General features: G+C 39.4%; 1 protein-coding gene across 1 annotated transcript in view; it reads right to left on the bottom strand.

Moving 5' to 3' along the window:
* Nucleotides 1–5648: 5648 nt before the first annotated feature.
* Nucleotides 5649–27748, bottom strand: part of GALNTL6 (polypeptide N-acetylgalactosaminyltransferase like 6) — a 423774-nt gene continuing 401674 nt past the window's right edge. Inside the window, exons 9-12 of the mRNA XM_058838265.1 lie at nucleotides 25471–25692; nucleotides 18317–18433; nucleotides 12085–12234; nucleotides 5649–6179 (exon numbers count right to left, since the gene is read on the bottom strand). Coding sequence (XP_058694248.1) covers nucleotides 6012–6179; nucleotides 12085–12234; nucleotides 18317–18433; nucleotides 25471–25692 — 657 coding nt within the window. The 3' untranslated portion in view covers nucleotides 5649–6011. The remainder of the gene's footprint in view (nucleotides 6180–12084; nucleotides 12235–18316; nucleotides 18434–25470; nucleotides 25693–27748) is intronic.

Below are 27748 nucleotides of genomic sequence, written 5' to 3'. Positions count from 1 at the left end.
ACTGAGGTTAAAAAGTGGACCATAATGTTCTGCTTCTACATACTATCTAAAAAGTATCCTCAGAAACACATACACCTTTGGTGGAAAATGCAGAACAAACTCAAGGGCCCATGTATTTCACAATCAATACATTTCAGATTAGGCCGTTCTCCTTATTCTAAATTTAAGTCCTTGCAAAAGGGCTTGATTGCCTTCCAGTTCCTGAATATTTGTGATGGAAATAAACATGCAAGCCCTGCTATGAAGAGGTATCCAAAATTATCAGAGGCTGGCCCTTGTAGGTCATACTTCCTTCATATACGGAATTAAATCCAATTCCAATGTTTTCCCTTTTACCATCTATTTCCTCCTTCCTCTCTCAATTAAACTGCCAACTCCTAATCTCACCATTTGGCCTTTCACCTCCTTGAAAGCTCACAATTCTTGATCTTCTTAATCTAGGATCATTACCATCAATCACTCCTTTAGGCAAGTCTATTTTTCACAGAGGGATGCCAGAGGCCTACAGATCTTTTGGGCTGATTGTTTTAGTTCTGGTTCCAGTTGGGGTTTTTTACTAGACTGTGCCTAGTGGTAAGGTTTGCCAATTAGATGCTTCAGAGTGATCAGCAGAAATTTGCTTGGGCTGTGGTTCCTTCCAGGTTGAGTCATTTAGTGGGTAGATCAAGGATTAACTTAATTAAATCAACTAATACTTTGACAGTGTTAGGGATCCTGATAAGATTAATGAGGACTAAGGTTAATGAGGACCGAATTTTCCTTTCCTATGTCTTAATATCTTTAAGATAGTACCACTCACCAGACTTGCCTCACTGCAACTCCCCTCACATTCCGTTATTCTGTACACTGTCCGTGATATCTATCTCTTGTCTTACTCATCTGCTTCTATAAAATGCATCATTCTGAGTTTTTCTACATCTTTTACTGAGTACAGGCTTTTCTGCTGGCCCACTTTGCAAGGCTCCTTCTCATTCATCTATTCCCTGAAGCACCCACCAAAGTGGCTGCACAAAATATACAAACTCCTCTTTATGTATAATTAATCTACAGTGCTGTGGTAAACACACCTTTAGATAGCCACAAATTATTATTGTTTTAACCCATGTCCTCTTTGCTCCTTTGTTGACTGCATTGTTTTCATTAAGGCCCACTGAAGCACCTAATGCACTGCCAGGTTCAGTGGAAAAGAAAAAAATACTAAGATAACAGAAGCCTAAGAAACAAAGAGAATCTTAAACCATACCAGATTGCAATATTTGAATGCAATTTTTTCAGAAGCTCTTCCTAGACTTTTTCTCCTCCGGCACCATGCTGTCCAAATGCTAGTAACACCAGTTTCAGAAGTCCTGCCCCACTGATATTAATGATAGATGGAAAGAACAGAAAACCAAAGAGGAAATGTATTTTCTGAATGCTGCCGAATCTTTGGAAATGTGATGCATTTCTCTGAATTTCTCTAGCTAAACTTTCTCATTATTTGTTTTTACATATGTTTCTTGCCTTTCAGTCATTTTTTCATATGTTTGGATTTTCTTAAATCCAGTGCATTCAGAATTATAACAAGGAAATATGAGGAGAGAAATATTTCAGGAGACCTAAGAACAGATTTATGTACTACGCGTAGTTAAAAAAAACCCAAACAACCTGTCAGCAGCTAATCACACAAATTCACTACATTTTTTTTTTAATTAAAAATCTTAAATAGAAAGCACTACACACTAAAGCTTTAATAACTCTATTACTTATTCATCTAAAATTTTCCAGTTGAAAGATGCTATCTTAGGAAACCTTTAGCAAAGTCTCTCAGCACTCTAGACATAATAGGTATTTTCCTTTGGGTTTTTCTGTTACCTTCTCTTATACGTTTCCTAATTTTTTAAAGGCTTTCCAAAACTTTCAGACAGGGCAAGATCCTGAAAATGTTATGTAAAAGCACTCTTGGACCCTTGTGCTCTTTTTAGGAGAATATGGAACATATTTGGGAGTGGGTTAAACAAAGGAATAAATGAACATTATAATACTAGTACTAGCTATAAAAACACTACTTCTGGTCAGCTTGTGTTGTTTTCAAGGGCTTGGAAATTATTTCCCTAACAACCTTGATGGATTAAAAAAGAAAAATAAAACCATTATCATATTCCTTTCTTTTAATATACTGTGTTCTCTTGAAATGCACTGGGTTATCAGAATCACAGATGCTCTTTAAATAGCAAATGGATGCACCCCTGGTGTCAGCCACACTGAAAGCTTGCCAGTACTGCCTTCCTAAAATGATCCATCTCCAATCCATCCAGGTAGGCTAAAAGGGTCTCCCTCACTAAGTCCCTTGCAGAAGTTATCAGAAAAAATGCAAATTAATTGTGATTATGACTTTTTTTTTTTTTAAACAAAGGTAACATCCACTCCTGCAGAAGTGCCACCTATCTAATCAATTTGGTCAAGCTATTTATACACGTTTCTTCTATGTGGCATAAGATTTCACTAAGGTCACTGGAGACACTGATGCCTGGTAAATTGCCAGTAATCAAAGGTTGTTAAGTGCTTGTCAGCTTCCTTTCAAGCTTAGTCTATCATGAGGCAGACTTAGTTCAGCAGCTAGAGACCATTAATTCATAAACGGATTGCACTCAGGAACAATGCATTATATTATTAAAATATTCATACTGCAGAAATATTTGTTCTAAAGCAATCTCATTTTTCTGAAATAAGACTTTGGCCAATGAAGAGTGAAGCCTTGTCATTTCTCTGCAACAAGGCTGCTCTCCCACACATGAAAGGCTTTGTTTCCCAGCTCCTCCTCTCTCCTTTGAGCCCTGTGCCCCAAGGCCTCTGTTTAGTTTAGATTCTGGAATAGATGCAGGAAAAAGCATGTTATTTTAGAGTTTCAGTTGAACTTGGAGTTTATTTCAGTTTTTCCAGTTGCTTTCTCCAGTTGTAGTAGTTTGCTGGCCACAGAAAAAATGGTCAGATGGTCATCTAACCTTAAATGGAAAACATTTAGAGTAGATGAACTCTGAAAGATACAAAGATTTTCTTTTCAGACATCTTGATTAAAGCCATAAAATAATCAATTGAAAAAAACGGAAGCAAGTCATTAGTTGGGGAAATCAGTACAGCTCCACTGAAATGATGAGCCCGCATGACTTAATTCCACCTGTCCACTACATTTAAAATATGGTCATACTACCTGTTATTTAAAAAAAAATCTGTGAAGAAATTTCATAGTCTTTTGAAGAAACGTGTTAGAGTTAAATGCTCCTGGAGAAATATGAGAGGAAGATACATATCCCTAACCTATGTTTATTTGCTGGAAAAGATAAGGTTGCAGAAAGAATTAAAGAAATTCTGAATGGTAAATTAGTAATGAAATACTCTTAACAGTGGAAACCTTTGGAGAACACCCAAGACAGACTTGAAGTGAAAGGTAGTGATGATCATTTATTATTAATAAAACTTTTGTTGAAGGAGTCCTGTGCAAGGACTGTTCTCTTTGCCCACAACATCTGACTAGCAGTCACATGGATTGCTTTCTGACAAGAACTGCTAGAGTTTACAGTTTCTGATCAGCTACAAGTAAGTGGAAGGCTTCCTTTGGCAGTGTAAGGCATTGTGCAATATGACTCAACAAGGGCTGTAAAAGGCATAGAATTTCTTTGCCCTAAGAGCAGCCTAGCTCCCATCAGACATCTCAAAATCAGACCACTGAGATGCAGTCAGACACTGAACAATATAACCCTACCAATATGTTCTGGTTTAGCAATCCTCCTTTGCCTCTCTATTTTGGGCATAGTGTTGCTTCCAAGACTGACAGTTTGGGGCCAGTTACAATCAGCAACTTGAAGGCTGCATTTATACTTGAGGCAGCCATTTTCTTCTTTTCCCAAACCCTCTTTCCTCATGATCAGGCTGCAAATAAATGATGCTGTGAGCACCCCATCTGGGAAAATGGACAGTTTGCAGAGGCTAGGCTGGTTCTGTGTACTGACAGCTAAACAAACCTGAAGCATTCTCATACTGAAACCTTATTTCTTCTGTTCCTGAGCACACCATATCTTCAAATTAAATTTAAATAATACCTAAACAAACTCACTTATTTTAAAATCATCAGATGACAACTCTATGGACACCTCCCATTAAATTATTTGAAAGATCGCTTCAATAACTTGCAGCAATTGCTCAATATATTGGAAATTTCACAATTTCCCAAGTGCATGCATCTTGAATGCTATAGGACCTAATTTCCCTCCTAAAACTTTTGTATGACCTGCAACTACAAGATACTGCCATAAAACAGCACACTGGTACTGGTACTGGAACCATCCGCTGGATGCAATCAATGCTCTTTGTGCATAAACAGAACTTAAGGAGAAATAAACAAAACACAGTCACTCCACTCCCTTAAAACAGGGTAGATTGCACATCAGTATTTTGGTTAGTCAGCCACCTCACCAGCATTCAAAATAAGCAACTTAATTACAAATGCTATTTTTGGAACCTGAAAGGAGTTACAGCACAGAGGATGTGATCTATCTGCATTTATGGTGCTTTCATCTCAAAATTTATCTTTCAAGCGAAAGCCACATATTTACTTGATATAAATTTATACTCATTCTTACCTTGTACAATCTCAAAGTTATCAGTCACATTCCACACATCACTGTGAACTGAAAAGAACCACAGGCACCCTCCCCAAAATGTTTTAGAGGCTTCTCTCTCCAACAGCTTGATAGGTATGAGGGACCCATCATGATCATCAGTGTGATGGAAGTCTGTGTTAACCTGAATGGTGCATGTGCCTAAAGTACCAAAATAATGTAATGTGTCACTTGATTGCACTTCTTGTTTCGTCCCTCATGACTTCTACAATACCATTCACTTGCTCACTCTTGAAAGTTAACATGATTTCCATCACAGATTTCAAAAACTCTGAAACCACCTAACTGATTTCCTGTCAATTTTTCTTTTCACTCCTCTGTGTCAAGAGCGCTGCAAGATCTTTTAAACTGCACTGCAGGGAGTCAACATGCTTTTAGGTGATGGCAGCATACCAGTATTGACTATCCTGGTTTAGCATGCACTATGCAATTATTTCCCACTTTCCTCCTGATTTTTTCCCCAGCCTATTTTCAATTTAATTTATACATTGGTAAAGATTCTACCTTTAAAAAAGACAGATAGTCCACAAGCCTTCCATTATGCTGCAGCTGCTGCTGTTATATTTGTCACTAAAAAAAGTCTCACCCTGTGTGACAATGGGATTTGAATCACAATTGCTAAATATATCATATATAGAAATTTGATTGCTTTGCTTTATTTTTCCTGAAGGGGGAAAATGTGAGGGCAAAACCGTACAGTTTATTTCATGCTTCACTACAGTGTAATTCTAGACCCTAAGATTTCTACCATTCCTATTTTGGTAATGAATGGAATGTAAAAGGGAGGTATTTAAAATTAATTGCAGCAGTTCTGAGGGTTAAACCTGCTTAACCCAACCTTTTATTAAGAGAATGTCAACAGAGCACATATCTTGTCTAGGGGGTGCTGGGACATCATTATTCTTCTACCAGCATGTTTAATTCTAAAACCTGGGATTTCTTCAGGTTCCTGTAGGCGTCATGCACACCATAAACCCATCCCAAATCATAGCATCTGTTCTGAGCTATTCACTACAGCAGGATTTGACCTGAGAAACTCTAGAGTTTTGTTTTACTTTATTAACTTGGAGTACTTTTAAACAGTTTTTAAACAAAGTTTTTCCCTTGACCAGCAAGGGAATTTTCAGCCTGAAGTTCTCAGCAGCATCCGGTGAGGCTCTTGGCCAAGTTCTCCAGATACTGTATATCCACAAGGACAGCCTGCTGGCTCTTGCTGTGGCATTTTCTTAATCCTCAGAACAGATTTCCTGGATCTAGGAAATATAATTCCTGACTCCTTTGACCCAGATGCTGGCAAAAATGTAGTCTGCAGTCTGTATGTAAATAGGTGTGTTCATTTTTTCTTTTGTTTTCCTTCTAGGAACTGGCCTTGCTGTTAAATTTTTCTAAAACAGTCATATTAATATGTTCAAAAATCCACTGTTGAGTTTCAGATAAAGGATCACATCTGTTCATGAAAATCTTCTTCTCAGCTGGGTTGCAATCTATGCAGCTGCTGCTTACCGGATGGAACAAAGTTTTGTCCTACAGGAATGAAAAAAAAATAGAATTAAGTAGCAAATGCCAAATCATTGGAAGTGTTCTAATTTTACAGAACATGGATTAACACAGCCCTGTTTGAAACGATTTTGTGGTCTCTGTGCACTAACCCTGTGTAATAACAAGAGCTATTATTAGAAAACTGTATTTCTTCCCTTGGGCTATTATCCTTTATGAAAGTGGGGATTCAAGAAAGACAGAGACATCATCTGGTCTTTGACTAACAACCGCATAATATAATGAAAAAATAGAATGTCTTTTAATACCTTTGCATATCATGTATTTGCTTGGAGCCTATTTAAATGTCTGAACCTGAAAAATGGATTTGTTTGGGTTTATTTAAGAGAAGTCTTGTTCTCGACAGTGTTGTGTTTCTTGGCAGGGCGAGCTGTAAAATCTTCAACTTGGTGAAGACATTAAAAATGAATTATTAACTGAAGAGGTGGACAGATGGACACAGGATTGATGTTCTCATCCCATTCAGTGCCTGTGGACTCGCTAAGACCAGCCACTGAAATACACTCTCTCCTAATAAGATGGAAATCCTAACACTGATTTAGCTCCATATGGAAATTTTGAGAGGGTAAGCATAGATTAAGTTGCATTAAAAAGCATATTTACAATGATTAGTTTTATTAATTTTACTTCATAAAACTGGAGTGAATATTAAGTAACCTGATGTGAATCTTTGTGAAAGCAGTCAGTTGAGCAGGTGGTGAGTTGGGTAGTTTCAATATACTTAGTTTATGTAGGCAAGTGTTTTGAGAAAGACAGATGTGAGAGTCATTAGATGGTTTGAAAGTTTCCAGGGACTATACTGCATCTGTTCAAATAAATTTCAGATTACTCTTGGTAAACCACATTCAGGCTTTTCCCCTCCATGCCGATGATGCCCTGACAGTATTTTAATACTAATCCAGGATGTGCCTGCTTGCCCCATTTGTGAGAAGGAAAAAAAATCTACTTGTCAAATTGCAATTGATTAAAAACTCACAGAAGTACTTTGGGTGCTGAGCAACAACCATAGAAACCTCTCTTTAAAAATACCATGCATTAAAAAAAAAAAAAAAGTATGAAAACAAACAGAAACAGAAGCTATTTAAAACCACTTAAAAAAATTAAGTTTTTTTAAATCTTAATTTAGGAAAGATTAAATCCATTTATTTGTGGTTTGTGGAAATATGGTAAAGTACAATGCCTCTTTTTAAAATTAATATATGAAATAAAAAAAAAACAAGTCAGCTCTGGCTGAGGGGGATGGTGTTACATCTCCCTTTCACACTGTCTTACCTTCAGCATCAGCCTTTTCCCAAAACCAGTGGATGAACACACACCCCACTCCCCCCACCAGACTGAAATTCAGAGGGATGCCATCAAAGTTTATAGGACCAAACCAAAAGAGTAGAGGCCCTTCTCTCATGCTCTACAAGGAGTGCAGGCAGGATATTTCAGCTTGCAAGAAGAGGGTAACTGTACTGTGTACAAAGGGCTACTGTGTCCCTGCTAGGATGAGGTGGGCCTGCAAGAACTGCCAGCCACCCTATGTGGTGCTGCAGGCACCCATCTGCACTTTGCCATCTCCTCCTGTATTAATAGGAGCTTGATGGAGTGGCACTGCCTGAAATCAGGACACAGTGACTGTGCCATGGCCACCCTGCCTGAGGTGGGACCTTGAAGGAAGGGGGAATACAGTTTTCCTTGCAGTATAGCTGGGCATGAGGGCCAGCCAAGCTATTAAGAAGTCAGAGTTGGAATACTAGAAGCTTAAATAAGATAGCTGGTACAAGAAGAAAGGAAAGAGCTTCAGCACAAAAAGGTTGCTATGAAAAACACTCCAGCCTTCTCAGAAAGTTTCTTGTACAAATAGCACAGGCAGGCAATTTTTGAGGGAAGCATTATTGGTGCTTTTATTTAGTGTCTGGTTATTAAGAAAGAAAAGTGTCTTTTAAAAATAGGGACAGAGTTACCACTATGGAAAAACTTCTGGCTGACTTAGCTGTATATAAAGGCTTATTAGTTTATCATCTCAAGCTTATGCTGATTTAAGATCAAAGCCTGGTGGTCTTATCTTCCACTGGATTTCAGTGGAAACAGGCTCAGGACTTCAAGGGGTAACAGTTGAATGCATCCCACAGAAGAACTTTACAATAGAAATACATCAATTCCTCTTTACACTGGTATTGAGAAACCACAAGTGCTCTTGTGGAGACATTTCTAATATCTGAAAACAGCAGAATAGGTTTTTTTTCTTCTGCATAAAGGCAAGCCTGAAGATTATTTGCCGAAGGAGAAACATCCTCCATACGATAATTGGTCTCGACAGTTCAGGGGGGTTGGTAATGACACACAGAGCTTTTCATTTCTTATAGGTCACTGCTGTAACTACGGCCAATGTCAAGAGCAACTGGAAGTCATTATCAGCTGATGGCTGTGGTAGTTTATCTGAAATTAGTTGGGAGCTCCAGTGCAGTTTTGGCAGTACTGATGTCCATATGATAAAAGCCACTATCACTATGACATGTCTTTGTCTGAGGGAATAATCTATGCATCTCCCATGTGACGAGTAAACTGACTCTTACAGTTTGTCCCTGCAGCTGTCAGGAGACTATGAGCAAACCCCTGACTTCTGGGCACAGATTTTGATGCTGTCAGTCTAACATCTATCATAATCACTAGGCTAAGAGTAAAATTACCATATAATGAAATTGATTTTGCACAATTGTTTCTTTTTAGAGACCTACTATATCCGCCCTCTCATGGATACTTCTGCTCTACAAATAGCAGTAGTGGGCCAGTGGTACATAAATTGAATCATACTTTATCAGAATCAGTGCACTACCTGTCAGCCCAGAATGATGCTAAATTGAAAACCAGAGGCATATTCCTTCACTATGAGGAACAGAAATTTGTAGGCACTGCTCATCATTGGCTCTGGCATGCTTAGAAATATCAAACAGAGTCAAAGAAATGGCTTTAGCTTGGGAAGCTAAAGCCATTCTCCCAAATATCTAATAATTACAGGTTCTTTACATGTATCTAATATCTTACATGGCTCCAATATGGTGCAAATATTTTTTGTCCCGGCATTACTCAAATTCTTCTATTTACAACCCACAGCAAAGTTTGCAGTACTGCTTTGATTTATTCTGCTCCATTGCTTCTTACAGGGTTTTCTCAAAGGTATACTTGGCTGTAGACCAGTATTTCAGATTGGTCCTAAGAAAATTGATTACTTAATATTGCAGACTTACAAGACTTTCAAACAGCTGCCCAGATGTAGTTTAAGCAGTATGGGAATAAGAGCAGTTTTTTGACACATGTTTATTAGTGGTAGTTTTGGCTTAATTCATCTGAAAAGAATGTGGTTTGCACGCTCTGAGACTGCACTGCAATGAGAAGCAAAGTGCATGTAATGGGGATAGGCTGAAAATTTTTTCCAGAAGAGCACTCCTTACCCAAAGTAAAATATTAATGTATTCTACTTGCCACTAAAATATTTAAGCTGTTTTTATTCACCAGGATTCAAATCCAGGTTGTTAGGATTTCTATGATATCAGAGTATGGAATCTCAAAATAGAGCTTGGCTTCAAATTGCATTTGCAGCAGTTTGTAATCACTTCATAATTGTAACTTTCTATCAGTGGCTCAAGGATGCAAATGATCATGAGAAGAGACTCATCTTTAAATGAATGAAAACCTCTTCTCTTCTAGTTTTATAGAAATAATATGGCAGCATGGTAAGAAATGCTTCATAATATGTATCTTATCACACATTGACAAGCAAGGTCATTTCTGCTAAAGCATGAGAAGAATTTGTGGCAGGATGGATACATGACCATTAGGAAGCTACAGTGTCTGTACATGGTGCAGAGAACAGAAGACAGTGGCTGACCTACTCTTTGTTTTTTAAAAGGGAACGCTTTCTTCTTAACCACATTATTATTCTTATTTATTTAGGGTGCAGGTTCAGTAGCATACCATTCCCTAGGTAAAGGGCTCCCATACAGATCCAGTACAGTTTTTTGTTTTGTATGGAAAAACAAAAAAAAAAACAATAAAAGATCTATTGCCAAGATGCTTTCAAAACTGGAAAAGGATTATATCACATATAAGGTTTTTGGAGGTACAGCTGTACTACCAGAAATCTCTAATATAAATCTGCCCTTTATCTGAGGAAACACTACTGGAAACATTGAAAAATACTTACTATGTAGCAACCTAAAACTAAACGTAAAGAAAATCATGTATATATAGCTCTATTGTTCCAATGCAGTTTCTTAACTTGAAGGTTTATGCAAATTGACCAGTTTGCTGTCAGGTTGGGATTACAGTTAGGAATGTGTCAGTACTTCCATCAAAACAAAACTTTGTGGTGTTTCTTGCTGAGATGGAAATGCCTGTCTTGCATTAAGAATTTTTATACGAGCCCTGTCAGCCTTCTGGAAATTAAAAATGAAGCTGTGCAGAGAATTCAATAAAACTTACACCATGTATTTTTTCCAAATGTCATTTTTTTTCTAGGTACCTGCTATATTCTGTCCTCATCAAAGGTGGTGAGCCTTACAGATGGTAGCTCCAGACCTACATTTTGTCTTATGAACCAGCTATATTAAGGAACAATGAAATGCTAAAGGTATGAGCACTTTTTGATTTGCAGCTTGGGTAGGCAAAAAGATAAATATGAAGGGTTTTGAAGCAGAAGAGATTATTACAGCATTATAAAGTCAGATAGGCAGCAATACAACCACCACAATTTATATCCTCCAAATATCTTCCCCATACATTCTAACTTTCTTACAAGTAAGTTACAATCCCTCAGCTTCAAAGGGATTACATTTCTGGAAAATCTGACGGTGGACCTTGATTTGCAATATAAATAAGGTAAAAAGGCACAAACTAATAAATAGGCACTCAGAAAAAAGCATCATGTCAAACCTATTTTTAATGGCTCTGAATTAGTTTTCTACTATATATATTTTCAAACTATAAAACAGTATTGAGGTTTATCTGGCAAAGACCAATTCCTGGTACTTTAGCCTCAGCTTCAATAAGGTGAAGGGCAAGGCATAACAGTCAACGAAGACTGAAGCATGTATGAGAGAAATCCTTAGTGCTTCAGAGAAATCCTTATCCTGAATGGAACACAGGGCTTATTAGTGAAATCTTTAATCAAGGCAACTTGCTCATAAACTATTAAAATACCCTAACAACAACGACAACAAATCAGTAGCATTACCAGGACTTTTTATCATAACCAAAGCTCTGACAGTCTCTCACTTGACTTCCTGTTTCCAGTGATTTATAAAAATGGGCTGAAATTCATCAGATCAAAGTAGTGTCTAAGCTGCTTATCTTTAGTTGATAAACTCCTGCCTCCTTTGGGCTTACAGCAGTGCTTTTAATATTGGGTGTTTTTTGTTTTTTTTTTTTCCTTTGTTTTAGTTTGGTTCCTTTTGTTTGTTTGTTTATTTTGGTTTTTTAAGGGAGATTTTTCTGCCACTTATAATCTTTAAAATGTAGTAAAGTACATTTAACTCATGAACAGAGTGTCTTGCTGCTGTCACACTGGATGAAAATATTTCCAACAGTGCCTCTGTTAAAATGACACAAGCATCTTGAAGCGCCAGAATGGTAAAACACCTTTCAGGGAACAGATCCAACACAGACACCCCTCTGAGCTGGATCGGATCCATTTTCATTTAAACTTGACCTAAATATCTGAATGCTCAAAGGGAACATATTCTAGAGAGATTACCACAAAATTAAATTGGAATAGGATGTGGTGGATTTTGAAACACAATTTCTTTGATGTGAAAGCACAAGCCTGTGCTAAACTGAATATAGACTCAAGATGGTCTGAATCTCCGAGATGCCCCACAGTGACTCTGACCTTCCTATAGCTCCAGTGCTGGTTTCCCTTCATCCCGTGACAGTCATACAGTGTGACAGGGCTACTGTGTGAGATGGCATCGAAGCAGAACTTCCTGGTGTGTAGTGGCTCCCCTGGGCGAATGTCTTCTCTCCAACCAAAGGTGAAGAGCTGGGAAAACAATCAGACAGTACAATGATATACTATTAATGAAAAACATTTAAAATAACACACAAAGCTTAATGCAGGATACCCTTTCTGCACACCCCACATGCTGGTTGAACAAGGTCCTGCCTTGTGTATGATTCAGTGATGCTAACAGCCTTAATTAAAGTGCATCAGTGGCCATGTGAAATATACCCCAGGAAGGCACAATCCTGATGTCAGGGAAGGAAAAAGTCTCCAGTGACACAGTACTGCAGAGAGAAGAGGGGACATGCCATATTAAAGCCTTTAGTCACCCCAGTTAAAGCAGCACCTGTATGTACTAGGATTTCAGCTACCTAGGAGTCAGAAAGCTGCCAGCAGTGATGTTCCTTTAGCTCTTTTTTGGGTCTAAAAAAGCTGCCCAGAGAGATCTTCCCATCACAGCCTCTTTCCTATGTATAATGAACAGTTTCCTTCTGTTTACAGGGGACACTGTTATCATTGCCTCTCTCAACTGTCTTTTTTCCCCAAACAACACATGCTAAATGATCTTTCTGCTGTGAAACCTGTGAGCTACAGCAGCTTGTCAAAGACCTTTTTCTCACTGCCTGAGAGGAGTCATGGAGGGTCACAGTTAATAGAGGAATCCTTCTCAATTAGACACCAGCTGTCTGAAATGATGCTGTGACACTGCAGTCTTTCAATCATCAGATGAAGGTGACAGGTTTGACAGCATCAAATTTAAAGATGTGGAGTGCATTTTCCTTTCCATGGACCAATCCTTGCAGAAAAGAGGTTGCAGGCTGTAAATTATTACCTAGAAGTTCTGTCAAGAGCTGAGAGGTTCTTTTCTTTCTTTTTTTTCTTTTCTTTTTTTGAGTGAGTGCTATTCTTTTGCTTTCTGCATGACTTTTGATTTGCCATAGAAAAAAAAAGAAAATGAAATGTAACACTGAGAAAGTGAAGCTCTCTTTAAATGAGCAAACTTTGCTAGTAGAAACTGTTCAGCTGAAATGGTTCAAGTGGAACTGCAGGCAGGCTCGTTGTCCAGAGAAGTAGCTCCCCATACTGAGTTCAGCTCCCCACGCTGAATTGAGACTGTCTCCAACACCTCATCTCAGCTTCCTTTTGGCCCTTATCTAGCACCCTGCTCCTCCACTGTGTACATTCCCTGATAGAATCAGCTATAAATTGAAGCTTAATAAATATCATGTGGATCTGATCTTGAGCAATTCTGCAGTGGTTCCCAGGTTTTAACCTTTTCATTGCTATAGTTACCTTCTTTCCATGGTCTTCCTAAAAGAAACACCTCTTAAAAATACTGTATCTTCAGTACTGTACCATCCTCTAATACTGCATCTGAAAGGTGTTATTGTCTCTCTTGGCTTGAAGGTCCTAAATATAAACAAATATCTGAATATTTTCCATTTTTTTTCTGTGTCTTATTGTAAGCCCTTGTTCTCTCTGTTAGCTGCTGTTACTCCCTATTTATATCTGCATTAAAGGTTTTCTAGGGAATGTTTTCTTAATCTGTCTCTGTGTCCTGGTTATGTCTTCCATCTCCCAGAGTGCATTTTACATTTATCTGCAGTAAATTGCAGTGGACATCTTTAACCTTATTTTTAAAGCAATTTCTGCTTTTCAAAAGGTTAAGTCTTTTTTCCACTTTTATTCACATTTCTTTGAAGCATTATCATGGTCTCCCTACAATAACTTATCATTTCACAAGCAAAGGCATGAGTAAGATTTGGTACAGAAAGAAACCATGCTGCTGTTTCTTCAGGAAAAAAGAAGCCTGAGACAATTTTCCTTTAATGAAAAGCCAACAAAAGCCATTTTTTCCATCTTATCCTTTACCTTTCTACAGACACGTAATAAACCTAGAGTTCAAAGTGATGAATAACAAATACCTAGAGGAATGGTGTGGAACAGTGCTTCTGTGATATTCTCACTCTCATTGCCTCTATTGCAGAGAGAGATCCTATTTCAGGACCATCCTCATATTTCCAAGTGGGTGGCTTGCCAAATTTCTCATTCTGTGCATGAGTGGTGAGCTGAGGGACCAATTCTTGCTGCTCTCTGGACCTTGGCCTGAGAACTACTACCCCACTGAATGCATCGGTACACCTGAAAGAGCTCAAGCCAGCCTTTAAACCAGATCATACTGATCCAGACTTTGCTCTTTCCACTCCTCTGTGGTTTCTGAAGACTGCCAGGGCTGTGTCCTGTTTGCAAGTCAAGACATAGTAACAGTAGGGGGGTTTTATTCCCTTCCACTGAAAACCAGGATCTGTGTAACACTAGATCTCAATGTTTAGACTAGCGTAGATTCTTTTTCCTCCTTCTTTATCCTCCAGTTTTTAAGAAACTGTTTTATTTTTAAATCAACAAGTATGTCTTCTCCCTAGTGATATTATTATAGAATCAACTTTGTTAGGGACAGGAAGTCAGTTTTAGGACTAAGAGAGAGAAGACAGAAGAGGAAAAAAAATCCCACAAAAACAGAAAAAAAAGGTTATACTTCTCCATATAACCAATTAGTATTAAGATCTTGCAATTACAGACACAGCATGAAGGTGTACAGTGTATCCAATCTCGTAATTCTAAACTTTCCTCTTTTAAACAGCAATTTTCCTCTAGTTAACACTGAATCTGGCAAACATAAAAATTATCTCTCTACTGCATAATGTCCAGCAATGCTACATGTTATCAGCTGGAGCCCAGAGTACATAATGCTCTGCTTTGCCACCACTTGTCACTTTGGATTTTATTGTTCCTTTGTTAGGAACAAACTATGTCAGATTTTACAAGAAATGGCTGAGCCTTTTTGTATTCTTTTTGTACTTCATTCATTCTGACTACTTCTTGATTTGAAACAAGGCTGCACGAAATTCCCAGACACATTATTAACAAACAGCAGGCTGATTCTTCACCTGTAACACATAGGGTTGCTGTTCACTGTTTCCTGCTGGACCCAAGAAACACTCTGTCCTGGCTCAGTGGATGTTCATTCTCCTCCTTCACCTTTTCTCATACCAGAGTCTGTAAAACACTGCCTTATCCTCTGCATTTGCAATCAAGCAACCCCTCAGCCCTCATGCTTTGCCTTTTCATGTAGCCGAGCCCTGTCATGCAGTAACTGGGAAATACAGCTTTCCAGCTTCATTTATAATTGGCACAGGGCCTTGAAGAATGATTGCCTGATAGAGCCATTGGCCTGGGACTGTCTATAGGACAAAGGCCCTTTTGATGCCATTAATGCTTTCCAGCCTGGCAACGTCGCTCAATTACTCGCTGTCTGGCTGGGGTCCGTCAGCTGGCGCTGTGCTTTGACTGTGCCATTACACTTGAGAGGACAACATGTACCCCCATCCAAAGATGAAATAATACATTTCACAGCTGGGCTCTGGCTTGAGCGATATCTCCAAGTAGAGAAGAAAGAGCTGGGCACTTGCTGAGCCACGTTAGAGATGGTGCCTGTTCACCCATTCCCTGGCAAGGCTGGGGAACTTGATAAGAGATAGCTGCTGTTTTCCTTTGCTGTTGGTTATCTGTCCAGCATAGCCTCAGTTTCTCCTGAAGCAAAAAGCTAGCTTTGGGAAGACAGAGATGGAAGGATGCAGTGCTATTACATATCCTCTGTCCTTTTTCTTCCCCTCTGGTTCTTAATTTTGGGAATGCTTCCAGAAACCACAGCAACACATCCTCACTTCTTACCCATCTCCTGTTTACCAGAAAGCCTGCAATCGCCCCATAAAGCTTTTGACTGCTGCTTGCCCAGCGGGGCTTGCACAGCCCTGAGGTGGAAGGTTGTCTTCCTCTCCCGGGGTCTGCTAAAGGGCTGTGCCCCTCGCATGGTGGCTGAGGCTGTCAACTTTTAATTCCTGCCCTGGTAACGTGACATGAATCAAGTGGCACAAAGAATCATCTCTGCCTGGCACTGATGCCTGTCGGACTGGTCACATTAACCTATAGCTTGCCACTGAACTCTCTAAATTTATACCAGACATTACAAGTTCAGCTCAGCATCAATCCATGCTATTCAAAATATGATAACAGAATACTTGATACCTTCGTTAATACTGCCAGTTTCTACTAGTGTATGCAGAACTCATGGAGGCAGCAAATTCCGTGAGATATAAAGAAGGAAGAAGAGTTCTGTGTGTCTGGCCCGGGGTTTGACGCCCCACAGACGAGCGTGACAGCAGCGCAGGGCTGGCTCTGAGGGGCTCTGGCTGTGAGCGGCGCTGGCCGTGAGCGGGCCTGGTCCCGAGGGCGCTGGCCGTGAGGGGCTGTGGCCGTGAGCGGGGCTGGCCGTGAGGGGCTGTGGCCGTGAGGGGCTGGGGCTGTGGCCGTGAGGGGCTGGGGCTGTGGCCGTGAGCGGGGCCGGCCCTGAGGGCGCTCCCGGGGCTGGCGGCAGGCCCCGCGGGCGGCCGGCCGGTGCCGCGGCGGGCCCATTCCGCCCCCTGCCGCCCGCCGCGCCGCACCGCAGCCGCAGGGATGAATGAGGCGCTCCCGGGAAGTTCGCCACGCTCTCCGGCAATGCGAGAGTATGCGCTGCTCCCCACCAGCGCGGCGGAGACCATTCGTGTTGTCTCCCTGGGGCACGCGTCGAGCACCGAAATGCTCGAGGCTTCCCAGGTCTGGTTCTGGGATCTGAGGAGCTGGCTGGTTGAACTCCCTTCATGTTAGCTTCACCTACTGATTCCAATGAAGTCACTTTGTGTTCTTAGCACAGAGTAAGACCTTTAGATCCAGACTGATCCCAAACGTTGCAGCACCCTGGAGTACGCTGAAATATGGATTCCTCCCTTCTCCCTTCGTATCATTTCCCCTTTGTTCCAGCTTTTACTCTTTCAAAGGATACTTCAAGCTGCCCATTTCTCTGCTAACATTTTTTTCTTCTCTCACCTTTTCATCAAACTTGTTTTTCCCTCCTTTATTGTATCTGCCAGCCTCAGCATTCCCCCCATCCCTTCTTGAGGAGGGTTTGGAGCTCTGCAGATTTTAAAGCCAGAGAACGCTATGATGGGTCTAGTCTGGACCATAGAACTTCCTTCAGTTAACTGCTTGAATTACTGTATGCCATAAACAGAATTATATTTATCTAGTCTTGGCACCCTGTCCCCATGCAGTATCTTTGGTAGCTGTCTGAAGACATCTTCTTTCAGCAACTTCCTTTTTTTGCCATGTTGGCACTTACCTAAATTGAGATAATCCTTCAGCTTCTCAGTTTCATGCACTTGCAACTCTCCTGCATTTCTCAGTATCCTCAGAATATGTTTTTTTGACTTCAGCGCTTCAAATACCCCTCAGGACTCCTCTCTCCTGAGTTTTTAAGTTTTTACTAAGTGTCATGTGTGACTGCCAGGTCAATTCTTCTCCTCAGCATTAGGAATCTTTTACTAATCTGGGACCTTTTCCTGTGAAAAACTCGCTCCCTAAATTTGCTAATAAATGACTGAGTTGTACTTTTCATCTGGATTCTCCTTGCTCACGTTGGCAAGACCCACAGCCTGTAAGTCATGATCCTTTTCCTATGGCACTCACAACGAGTAAAAATTAGTTCTTTTCCTCCATACACCTGAGAAATAATAGTTTTCTACCTAATCAACCTAAATAAAAGCTTTTTTTGAGTCTTTATGATTCCTTGTTGTCTTTGGAAATGCTTTTTTGCTTGCTTTTACCCATTTATCTCATTTATGCTTCATATTTGTTTAAAATATAACTGCTTATTGAGATAAAACAATAAAAATAGACAATGACTGGAGCTTTAAAAGGCCTGGCACTATAGTTATAATATTTTCAGGTAACTCAACCAAAATCAAAATATTTTCATGACACAGGAGGGGAGAATGGGGCCTCAAAAAGCTGTCTGGGCATTGCAATTCCTTTTGGAAATGAAGACAGCCCAGGTAGCTGTTGGAATTTCTGAGGTTATGTTAAGGAGTATTTTGTAAAAGCCATTAAGGTCAGTAATAATTAAAAAAATATTTTTACTCTCTGTTTTACCTTAAGAAAAGGATAAGCCCTCAGAAAATGTTGAAAACTGGGAAAGAGAAGCAACAATGTTACCCTGATTTTTCTCTTTCCACCATTAAAATACCTGTTCATGTGACCATGTTCTTTCTGAGCCATCCTTCACACAGATGTCCAGCCTCAGCTCAGTCCCCGTGGCTCCGTGTTTGCTGTCCACACAGAGGTTGGCTGCCACGTTTCGAATCTGCAAAACCAAGCAGCAACATTTCACATTAAACTGGGCTGCAGAACTGAGCTTTCAACGTAAAGGGGTTGGAGTTTAGCTCTGAAGGACTTGAGACTGACCATCAATTATGTAAAACTGGTAAGAATTACTTTTAACAGGGTAGAGAGCCATGTCCTGGAATGAACTACTCTTTTTAGAAGCAGCTTCAGAAGAAGCAAAGCTTGAAATATTCTGCTTAACAATGAAAAGTAGGTCTTATGAAATATCTTCATGCAAAAAAACTAAGAGAAAAAGAGTCTGAGAAGTTCAAAACTTGTCTGACTGCTTTTTCCATCCTGTGAGAGCAAGAGAGATCAACAGTATTAGAAGGAACTGATTTCTGTACGAGTCCCTCCCAGGCATGGGAGCAGTCAGTATGCATTCAAAATTCAGGCATGCCCTGTTCCAATCCATGCTCTTTCTTTGACACAATAACACCATTGTAAATAAGGTCACACATTACTCCCTGAAGTGCATAAAATTCAAAAGTACTTAACAAATCTGCACTGAAACTTAGGCTTTTAAAAAGTACTTAATAAATCTGTACTGAAACCTATGCTTACCCATGGAGGTTCCTCCTGCATGCCTGCTGCAAACATTGCAGTGTAACTTGTTCTTAAAAGGAAAATCTTGTTCTTGAGGCTGAAGCAATTGAGTAATAATTAATCTGTGACTATCAATTATACCAGTTATGCACTACTGCTGCCATGTAAATTTTCTTTGAAACTTTAGGTTGAAAAGTAGATTTTTGAACAGCCACCAAAATGAGCAAAATCTTAATGGATTCTAAAATCCATGCACATTTCTCCTTGAGTACCTTAGCTGGGCTAGTTAAAAATCCTTTAGACACCCCCATAATGAAAAGGATTTCTTCAAAAAACTTACTCTCTGAATGAGGTAAATAGAAACTGAGTAATCAAAGTGCATGGAAACATGCACAAATTATAAATGTATATTATATAGAAAGCATTTTTTGACATTCTGGATGCTACTTTGATCCTTTTTAAAAGAAAGCTAGATGCTGAATGGAGAAACAATTGAGTAGCCATTTGTGCTTTTTCCTGAAAAATACTTTAGAAGTCTCTGCTGTTGCCATAATAAGCTGGACAAATGTACACATTGCCACTGCATACCTCACACACATCCTAAGGATGGAAAACTCAGCATTGCACAAAACATTGCAAGGAAGGGAAATCCTTGTGCATGCAAGACACATGCCAGAGCTACTCTGCTCTTTTCTGATTCTGGAGGTGTGGAATCGAGTCTATTAACGATAATCAAGAAAGATTTACACAGATGGGAAAGCAACAGGTAGTGAGAAAATGTAAAAACTGACGCTCTCAGGAAAGGTTTCAGGAGGTGCATTTGCTTAGCTCAGAAATTCGTAGACTGGGAAAAAGATGGGGGAGCATCTGTTTGAACAACTACCTCCAGAACCTTTGATCCTTCACCAGAGCTCAGAGAAGCATTTAAAAAAAAAAAAAAAATTGGATCAGCCCAGTCCTAGGATATGTTTTTCTTTTTCCAATACAATAAAAGTTGCTAAAGATAAGGTAAAACACTAGCTGTTCATACACACAACCAGATACAGAAATCCAGCACTCGGCAGCCCCACAGTAAAAAAGATGAAAGGTAATTAGTTCTCAACAACCTTCATTTTCAACCAGCAAAAGAGGCAGGAAAGAATAATGAAGCGAATAGAATTTAATGTCATATTTTTAAAGTTTCATGTGAAATACCTTCTCCAAGTATAATTTTTTTGGAGAATGTTCAATCATTTCTCAATGCACTTATATTTCTATTGTATAGATAAAGATTTCTGGTCTAATAGAAAATTAAATGATACATCAGTTCAGTTCTTACAGCATGCAAATTAATTAAAATGGAACTGCTAACAATTGCCATTAATAATTGGGGATATTTATGTGATTCAGAATTGTGAAATGACAGTGAATACACTCCACATCCAATTATTCTTATTGCATTAAAAGGCTTTCATAATTTTGTCTTGATGGCATTGCTCCATCCCAGTCTCTGTCATTTGGACTGTGCAGAAAATGTGTTCAGTCCATTTCTGGAAAAGGCTTAAGCTGAAGCTACAGTTAGTTCTTTCACTGCTGGAATCTGTTTCACATTCTTTATTTCCTCCCCTCTTCCCTTTGCTCCTGAAAGGTTTGCTTGAGTTAGCTTTTCCTGTGTTTTTTTGCAGCTTACATGCTAGCTCAACCTTTTTTCGTTTCATCCTTTCAGCTGCAGAGGGGTCATGGTTAGTTTTTTGTTTTCTTTTTGTAATAAGGCATTTCAGTTAAGTCTGTGCTTTTGTTCTCTAGCGCTTCTGTGTGGCCTTGGCAGTTGCTAGAAACTGAACTGAGCCATCATGCCAGAGCCAGAGCCACGGGGAACATTCTGCCAAGCATCAGCACCACACAGCCTGCAAATCCCCTAAGATGCTTCCACGGACAAAGGAAGGAAAGCAGAAGCACAGGGTTTTTTTTTTTTTTTCTTCTCATTTATACAGGAATATGCTTTTGAACTGCCTTGTGTTCAGTCACACAGCACAATGGATTTAGGATTTTTGAGGTTATGAGTTACAACTAAAAAAACAAATAGCTAGTGATCCTAACATGTTTCCAACATTCCTATTTGTGCAACTGTAAGACCAAGGATGAACAGGAGGCATATTTTATCAGCCATACAGGTAGGGACATACAAAACATTTTTGCTCAGCCTTAAATGACATCATTGGTACACACAGATAAGCATACAGGAAAATCACACTTCCAAGGACTTTGATGTATGGACTGACAAGGATGGTTAGTGGTGATATTAAAGGCTGTTTCAGAATTAAACAAATTCTGACAGAAGCACAGGACACTATCTGTAAGTCATTATACGTACTTAGTTCTTGAAATGCCATCCTAACTCACTATGGGCACTGTAGTCCTTACAGAGAGCAGATGAGGTGTAGAAGCATAGAGAATACAGCTTCCTAGGGCCCAGCAGTTATATTGACCAATATTCTTTGATAGTTCTAAAACTCTACAACTTTTCCTGGGCAAATGAGTTCCTGCAAGACTTGCTGTTGTGGTAGTAGCTGATGTCCTTGCTCCTGCAGCCTTGCCCCTCCTGCACTGGAGCCAGGCTGTCACTTTAGCCTTCATGGAGACAGGGAGGGGTGAGGTGGAGCAGGAGAGCCAAGCTCCCATGTGTTCTGGGAGCTGCCCTGCATGCCCATCATGACATGAAGCTGTCTCTGCCAAAAGCAGAAAGAGGGAAAGTGTAGCAATCTAAAGACAGCTGTAGGTTCAACATGGTCATCTGTGAACAATGACTGTGGAGATGGCGTTAGGACAATCCCTAGGGATACAGCAACAACAGAAGCAACTTGTGCAATCAGTTTGTAGAATACTCTCCCTACATCTGATTTAATGTCTTAAATATGAAAATGGCCTTAACTCTTAGAAGACATTAGCAATATTCATTTATGTTACTTTTTTTTTTTTGTTTGTTTGAGCAGCACTTAGAGACACTTTTAGTGCACTGCTGACATTCTCAGATAACCCTAGGGCTATCAATGTCTATGGATCGAATATGGAAAAATGAGCCACTTCTCCTGTCAACTGATACACAGTAATTTTAGAAGTATTTATCCTTTGTGTGAGCCATAAAAAAGAAAAAGTCAAAGGTAAAGAAGTCAAGCACTGCCAAGAACCTCACTGAAGAAACACGGGGCTCTTATTCAGTGTGACATTGATCCTGATAAAAGAATTTGAACAGTCCAGCTGTTCAGCACTCGGTCTGTGCAGGGTGGGGTTATATCCCTTTTGTACAACAGATGTATAACACTTGCTGGGCTCAGATTGACTCATTAAGGGTATGAGGATGACACGTTTTAAAAAAAGGAAAATAACCAAAGGAGAAGTTAGTGAGTCCTTAGGCTTTCATCTTTTTTCAAATGTGCCACTTGACTTTATGTGCGACATTTTCATGTCAGTGCTGTAAAACAGTTCTGTAAAATCTGTAAGTGTGGGGCTAAGAAAGGAGTACTCTCAGGTTCTACAGCATAGCCCTGCTGCAGTGACTGAGACACTTTCTCATTAAATTATTGAAGTTCATGTAACAGCAAGTGAAACCAAGATTAAATTTTGACTTTTGACTGAGTAAAACAACTTTTTTTTGCACCACCTTGACTGTAGAACTAGTGAAATCTAAAATAAATGACAATGTCTGATATTATATGATTTATTTACTGTAAAATGTGTTTTCAAAGATATTTGAAACTGTGATACCTGCACAATATATTCATGCTGGATCACAGATTGTAGATTCATGCGTACATCCTAAGAAAACACCTCGTGTCCAATTCACACCTATTGTTTTAGGTAGTAGGACTTCAAATACATATTACAAATAAATTATTCTGTCTTAGAAAGGATGGGTATTACTGTTTTCAACTGGTACCAGACTTCAGTATATTCAAAAGAATAAGAAAAAAACCTAATTGAAAACTTTCCTCTTTTCCATGGTGGAAAAGAGTACAGTTACCTCACTCAAACACAGAACTGACAGTCTCACTAACCTTAATCTGTCTGGATTTGCTGTTACAATGCTCTACGACACATATTTCAGATGTTACAAGGCAGAACAGATTATCAAGGGTATGTACACCCTGCCAGGTACAAGGACAAAAGGCACATACACACATAAGAGATAAGGCCGTGACAAGTGTAGTAAAAATATTGCTTTGTGTTTTCCAAATGTCCTTCTTTTCTATCATAAACACATTTTTTCAAGAAATATGAGTCAGATTTTAAATAAATGTGTTTTCAAAAAAAGAGGAGTTGAGCAGAGTCTGTTTATGAGATGTCTGCTTTCACACCACATGCTTTTCCTAGCTAGATATCAAAATACTAGAGCCAAACTTGTCTGCGTACTTCATTGTTTACTTTGTCAGACTAGCATAGGCAAGCAGATGTAAAGTATTTCCAAACTGAAGCAGAGAGGGTACTAAATGATTGTCACTGTTGGCACAGACTTTTGGTGTGTATAATCAGCAAGGTTTCTAGAGCTGCATGATTCTTACAAAGCAGTAACATTACAGTCTGCTTCCCTCTTTCAGCTTCTCACAGCCTTCAAGGTGTGACCTTCAAGGTTTTTCAAGATCCTCTCAAGTGCCAACAAATTAATTAGAACTGCACAGGAATGTGACAGTCTCAGAAAAAAACAAGAGAAGTAGGGCTGAAAGTTCTCTTCCTGTTATTTTAGAGAAAGTATGTTTTAGACAAAAAAAAAAATCTTTGGTCTTCCTGTCCTTCCTAAGAACTTAGCAAATGCTTTTAAGGCACAGATTTCACACTACTGATATGATTTTGCTTTACAAAAAAGCTGAAAAATACTTGGGTTTATGCAGAGATTATATTAATATTGCTGTGAAAAGAATGAATCACAAGCTCCTCCTCTTAGACCCTTTTGACTGAGTTAAGGATTGTCCAGCTGGCCAGAGAAATTACACATCTCCTGGTCCCAGTCCTCCAAGGACACCCATATATTAATGTGAAAGATGGTGAAGGAAGATCACAGTAGAAATCACAGCAATCTGATCCAGCCTGACTTCTACTGATAAATTCCTTACCTCTCAGTACACATTAATCTCATAAACCTTGGGTATCAGGACCAAAAAGAAGAAACTTAAACAACAAAGGAATTAATTACTGCCAAGCAGTGCAAACAGTAAGACATATATATTGGAGTTTTTTTGAACCTCTGTAACTGATAGCCTATAAGGAAAAATTAAGGACTGCTAGTACCAGAGAAAGTTATTTTAAAAAGCTCACTATGAGGTATTTTGCCTTTCTATAAAGAAATTATGGAGAATAGTAGAGGTACCTATGTATAGAAGGCTATGGTTCACTCTTGACCACTGGGAATATACAGACTTGTGTCTGATCTTACCAAATGTCTTGGTCAAAGTTTCAACTTCATCCTCTGGTTTCAAATATATAAGTTAATTTTCTTATAGCCCCAAGAACATCTCCCAAAAAATCAGAGAAGGCTAGAACTCACAGTACAGATATGACTATGGTTTTTTAAAAAATAGCACAATACACTGGAAGAGTGAAGCCTTCTTTATATATCTTAATGAACTGAGAGGAAAAAGTCCTCTGCTTGTGACCTCTCCATGGAGTGAAGCTGCTGCAGCTCTTGGGGCAAAAGGCCACAGCAATTTTTCAGTGCAAGTAAGGAAGTAATTTCCTCTCCCTGCACTCTTTATGTTCTCATTTCTTCCGCACAAAAACTGTCAAAGCAAGGCTTGCTACAGCTCTGTTCTTCAGAAAGGTCTGACTGCAGAACATCTTTGATCACAGGTCGAAATCTGCAGCTGGCTGTTTTCTCAGTCTCTGCTCTGGAGTTGATGCTCAGATATTGGCTTCTCTTTCGTGGTTTCTCTCTTCCCTCATCCATCAATGAAGATATTGTATTTGTCTGCTACCGGTATTCAGTGATGACAGCACCTACAGCATGTAGTGAACAGCTGAGCAAAATCAGTCGTTTTCAAAGGAAAGTATCCAGGCCTTGCTTGTCACATTTCACACGTGAGCAAACCTAACTCCATCTGCACACAATTGTCCTTGTAAGGACAGAAGGAGATATGCCAGTAGATATATAAAAAACCCAAAGCAGTGGCTTCAGACCTCCTTTTTACTAAGGTGATTTTCTGAATCTAAAATCTTCTGTGACATGCAGTAATGAGTGCTACATACCTTTTTCCTCGCTCTTGTCCTCATTTGGCATACATCATATGCCCTGTACACACAAAGTTTTAATGAGTTACAAAACCAACAGTTATAGTTCTAAGACATGACAGTTTCTCATTTTAATGGATAGTTCAGAGATTGTTTCAACCACTGTGAACTTCCTTAATAACACTACTTACCATCAGGTTTACTCTGAGTTAATAATTTTAATTTCCCTCAATCAAAAATGTTAGATTCATTTAAATTTGATCTATTCCTTACCTCCCCCCAGGCAGCAGGTGGAGGCTCAACAGGAGGGTAATATTTGGGGACATCCCAAGCCACTGCAGCCATGAACCACTTGAAATCTTTACACTTAAGGTGCTTGCGCAGCTCCTTCTGGGCAGAGATGTCACCAGTTGAGAGATGTCTGTACTCAGGCCGTCGCTGGTAAATGTACTCTGCAAACTCATCCATCCACGTCTCAGCCACTCGCTTCAGGTTCTGGGTGACACAAAAAGGGTAAACATTAATTTCTTCATGTTTTGAGTGAATGATATTCATAACAGCGAAGATTTTAAACAAAACAAAACAAGAAATCGGCATTGCATACAGTTTTTCTGCTTAGCTGGTTGCATTTCTCAGTCTTAAAACCTGGAAAAGTTCCAGTAACCGTATGCTATCTTCATTACAGTGTTGAATAAACACTACAGAGTATTAAGTACCCTGCTTTCCTGCTGGCTCTGTGAGAGACAGTCTTCTGTCTGTTGAACATCTTATTTTCCTTCTTTCCATTCTTTATGCATATTCTTCATATGGGTTTTTGATTAATGATGGATATTAAAGAGAAATTTCCTTTCAGCTGCTTACATTAGTCCCTGGTTTTTCCCTGTTAGTTCAGACCTGCTAATGTGGAAGAATGATCCAAATTCTTCTTTCTGATTGTCCTGGGGTGACTTTATGATACTGGTATCCCCAATCGTCTGGTTTATGTTATATATTAAGTTCTGCACCTTTAAGACTGGCTCTGAGAGCAAGAGAGGGGGAAGAAGAAGCCGCAGTTTGTGTTAAAGAAAACATCACTCCCACACATCTCGCTCCTGGACTGTGGTGTCTGCAGCACGGACAGACAGCGGGACAGAGCTTCTCTCTGGCTTTTAGTTAGTTTTAGCTAGCTGAGGCAGAGGAGTTCCCTGGACCTTTGTTTTTCCCTTTTTTCGTGGATCTGTGCAAGCCTGCTCTAGACTGAACACCCAGCCAAACCCCGGGAGCTCACGCCTGTGGCCCACCGGGGCCTGGGCCTCGGCACTTTCCAGTGCCGGAGGGACTGATAAGAAACTGAGCGAGCCGAGCTACACCACATGAAAAGGACTTTTCTTCCTAGACTTGCCATCCCATCGAACAGCAAGAGGTTTTATTATTATTTAATATTACCCAATTTCTGTTAAATAAACAGCTTTTTCCACTTCTCTCCAAAGAATTTTTTTTTTCTTTCTTTCTTTTCCCGAAAGTGAGGAGGGGCATTTCCCTGGGGAAATCCCCATTTAGAGTTTTCCTCCCTAATTTGCCCTAAACTAAGACACTGATGTATTTCACTTTGCATTTGAAAGGCATCTGAATTTCAGTCTGTCATGATACTGCTTAGTCACCAAGAAATTCCTACCTAAATTTTGGGGTCAGGTCTTACAAGTGAATGTTTGGAGGCAAGCAAAGAGGAGTTGATCTGAAGAAAAAGACCTCCTGGGAAAGGAGCCACAACAACCTGTGGCTTTCTGCACTCACTCATCCTGTGAACATATCTAAGACAATTTACGTTCCATGAAACCCAGTTCTGGCTGTGTTTCACAAAGTATATTTTTGTTGGCATTTTATAGGAAACAGAATTACCTATTTTGCTGCATAAGAATTTATTCAAATTACAATTAATTAAATTAGCTGTCTCAAATTATAAAATAAAACAAATATCATTGCAAAGAAAAATTCTGCGTAGACTTAAGAGATATATTTTATTGTTGTTTACCATGGAGAAGGGGGCATTTTTTTTCTGTATTTTTGTTTGTTCTTCACATTCCTCCTGCAACTCCATGCACAAAAATTTATATGCAGATCTTGTAGTGGAGTTTGGGCTTGTTCTAGTCTGTATTGCCATGGCTGCCCAATAACCTTTTATCCCACCAACAAAGCAACATCTCTCTGGATAACATTGAGACACTAGGGTGTTCTTATTGCTTTGTTTGTAAAAACAAGACAATCAAGTTTTATAATATTCTTTTTGTAGAACACTAACTGCAAAATGCTGAGATTCACCCTGTAATAAGCTGGAGGACAATGTAAATCTGATTATCATCAACATAAGGTAATGTTTCTTCTCAGAACATTCTCTGCATCTAAGTAAGCCGGATTCATACTCTGCCTTCAAGATTCACTGGAAAATTCTTCTCCTGAATTTTATTAATCCACATAAACTAAATGTCTCTGATCTAATAAGGCTTATCTGAATACAAAGACAGCAAGACACAGAACAAAGAAAGTAGTTTTAGCTGACACTGCAAGATAACTT

The sequence above is a fragment of the Poecile atricapillus genome, chromosome 4, assembly GCF_030490865.1.
Source record: "Poecile atricapillus isolate bPoeAtr1 chromosome 4, bPoeAtr1.hap1, whole genome shotgun sequence".
Classification (NCBI taxonomy): Eukaryota; Metazoa; Chordata; class Aves; order Passeriformes; family Paridae; genus Poecile; species Poecile atricapillus.
This window is presented reverse-complemented; position numbering and strand designations above follow the sequence as displayed.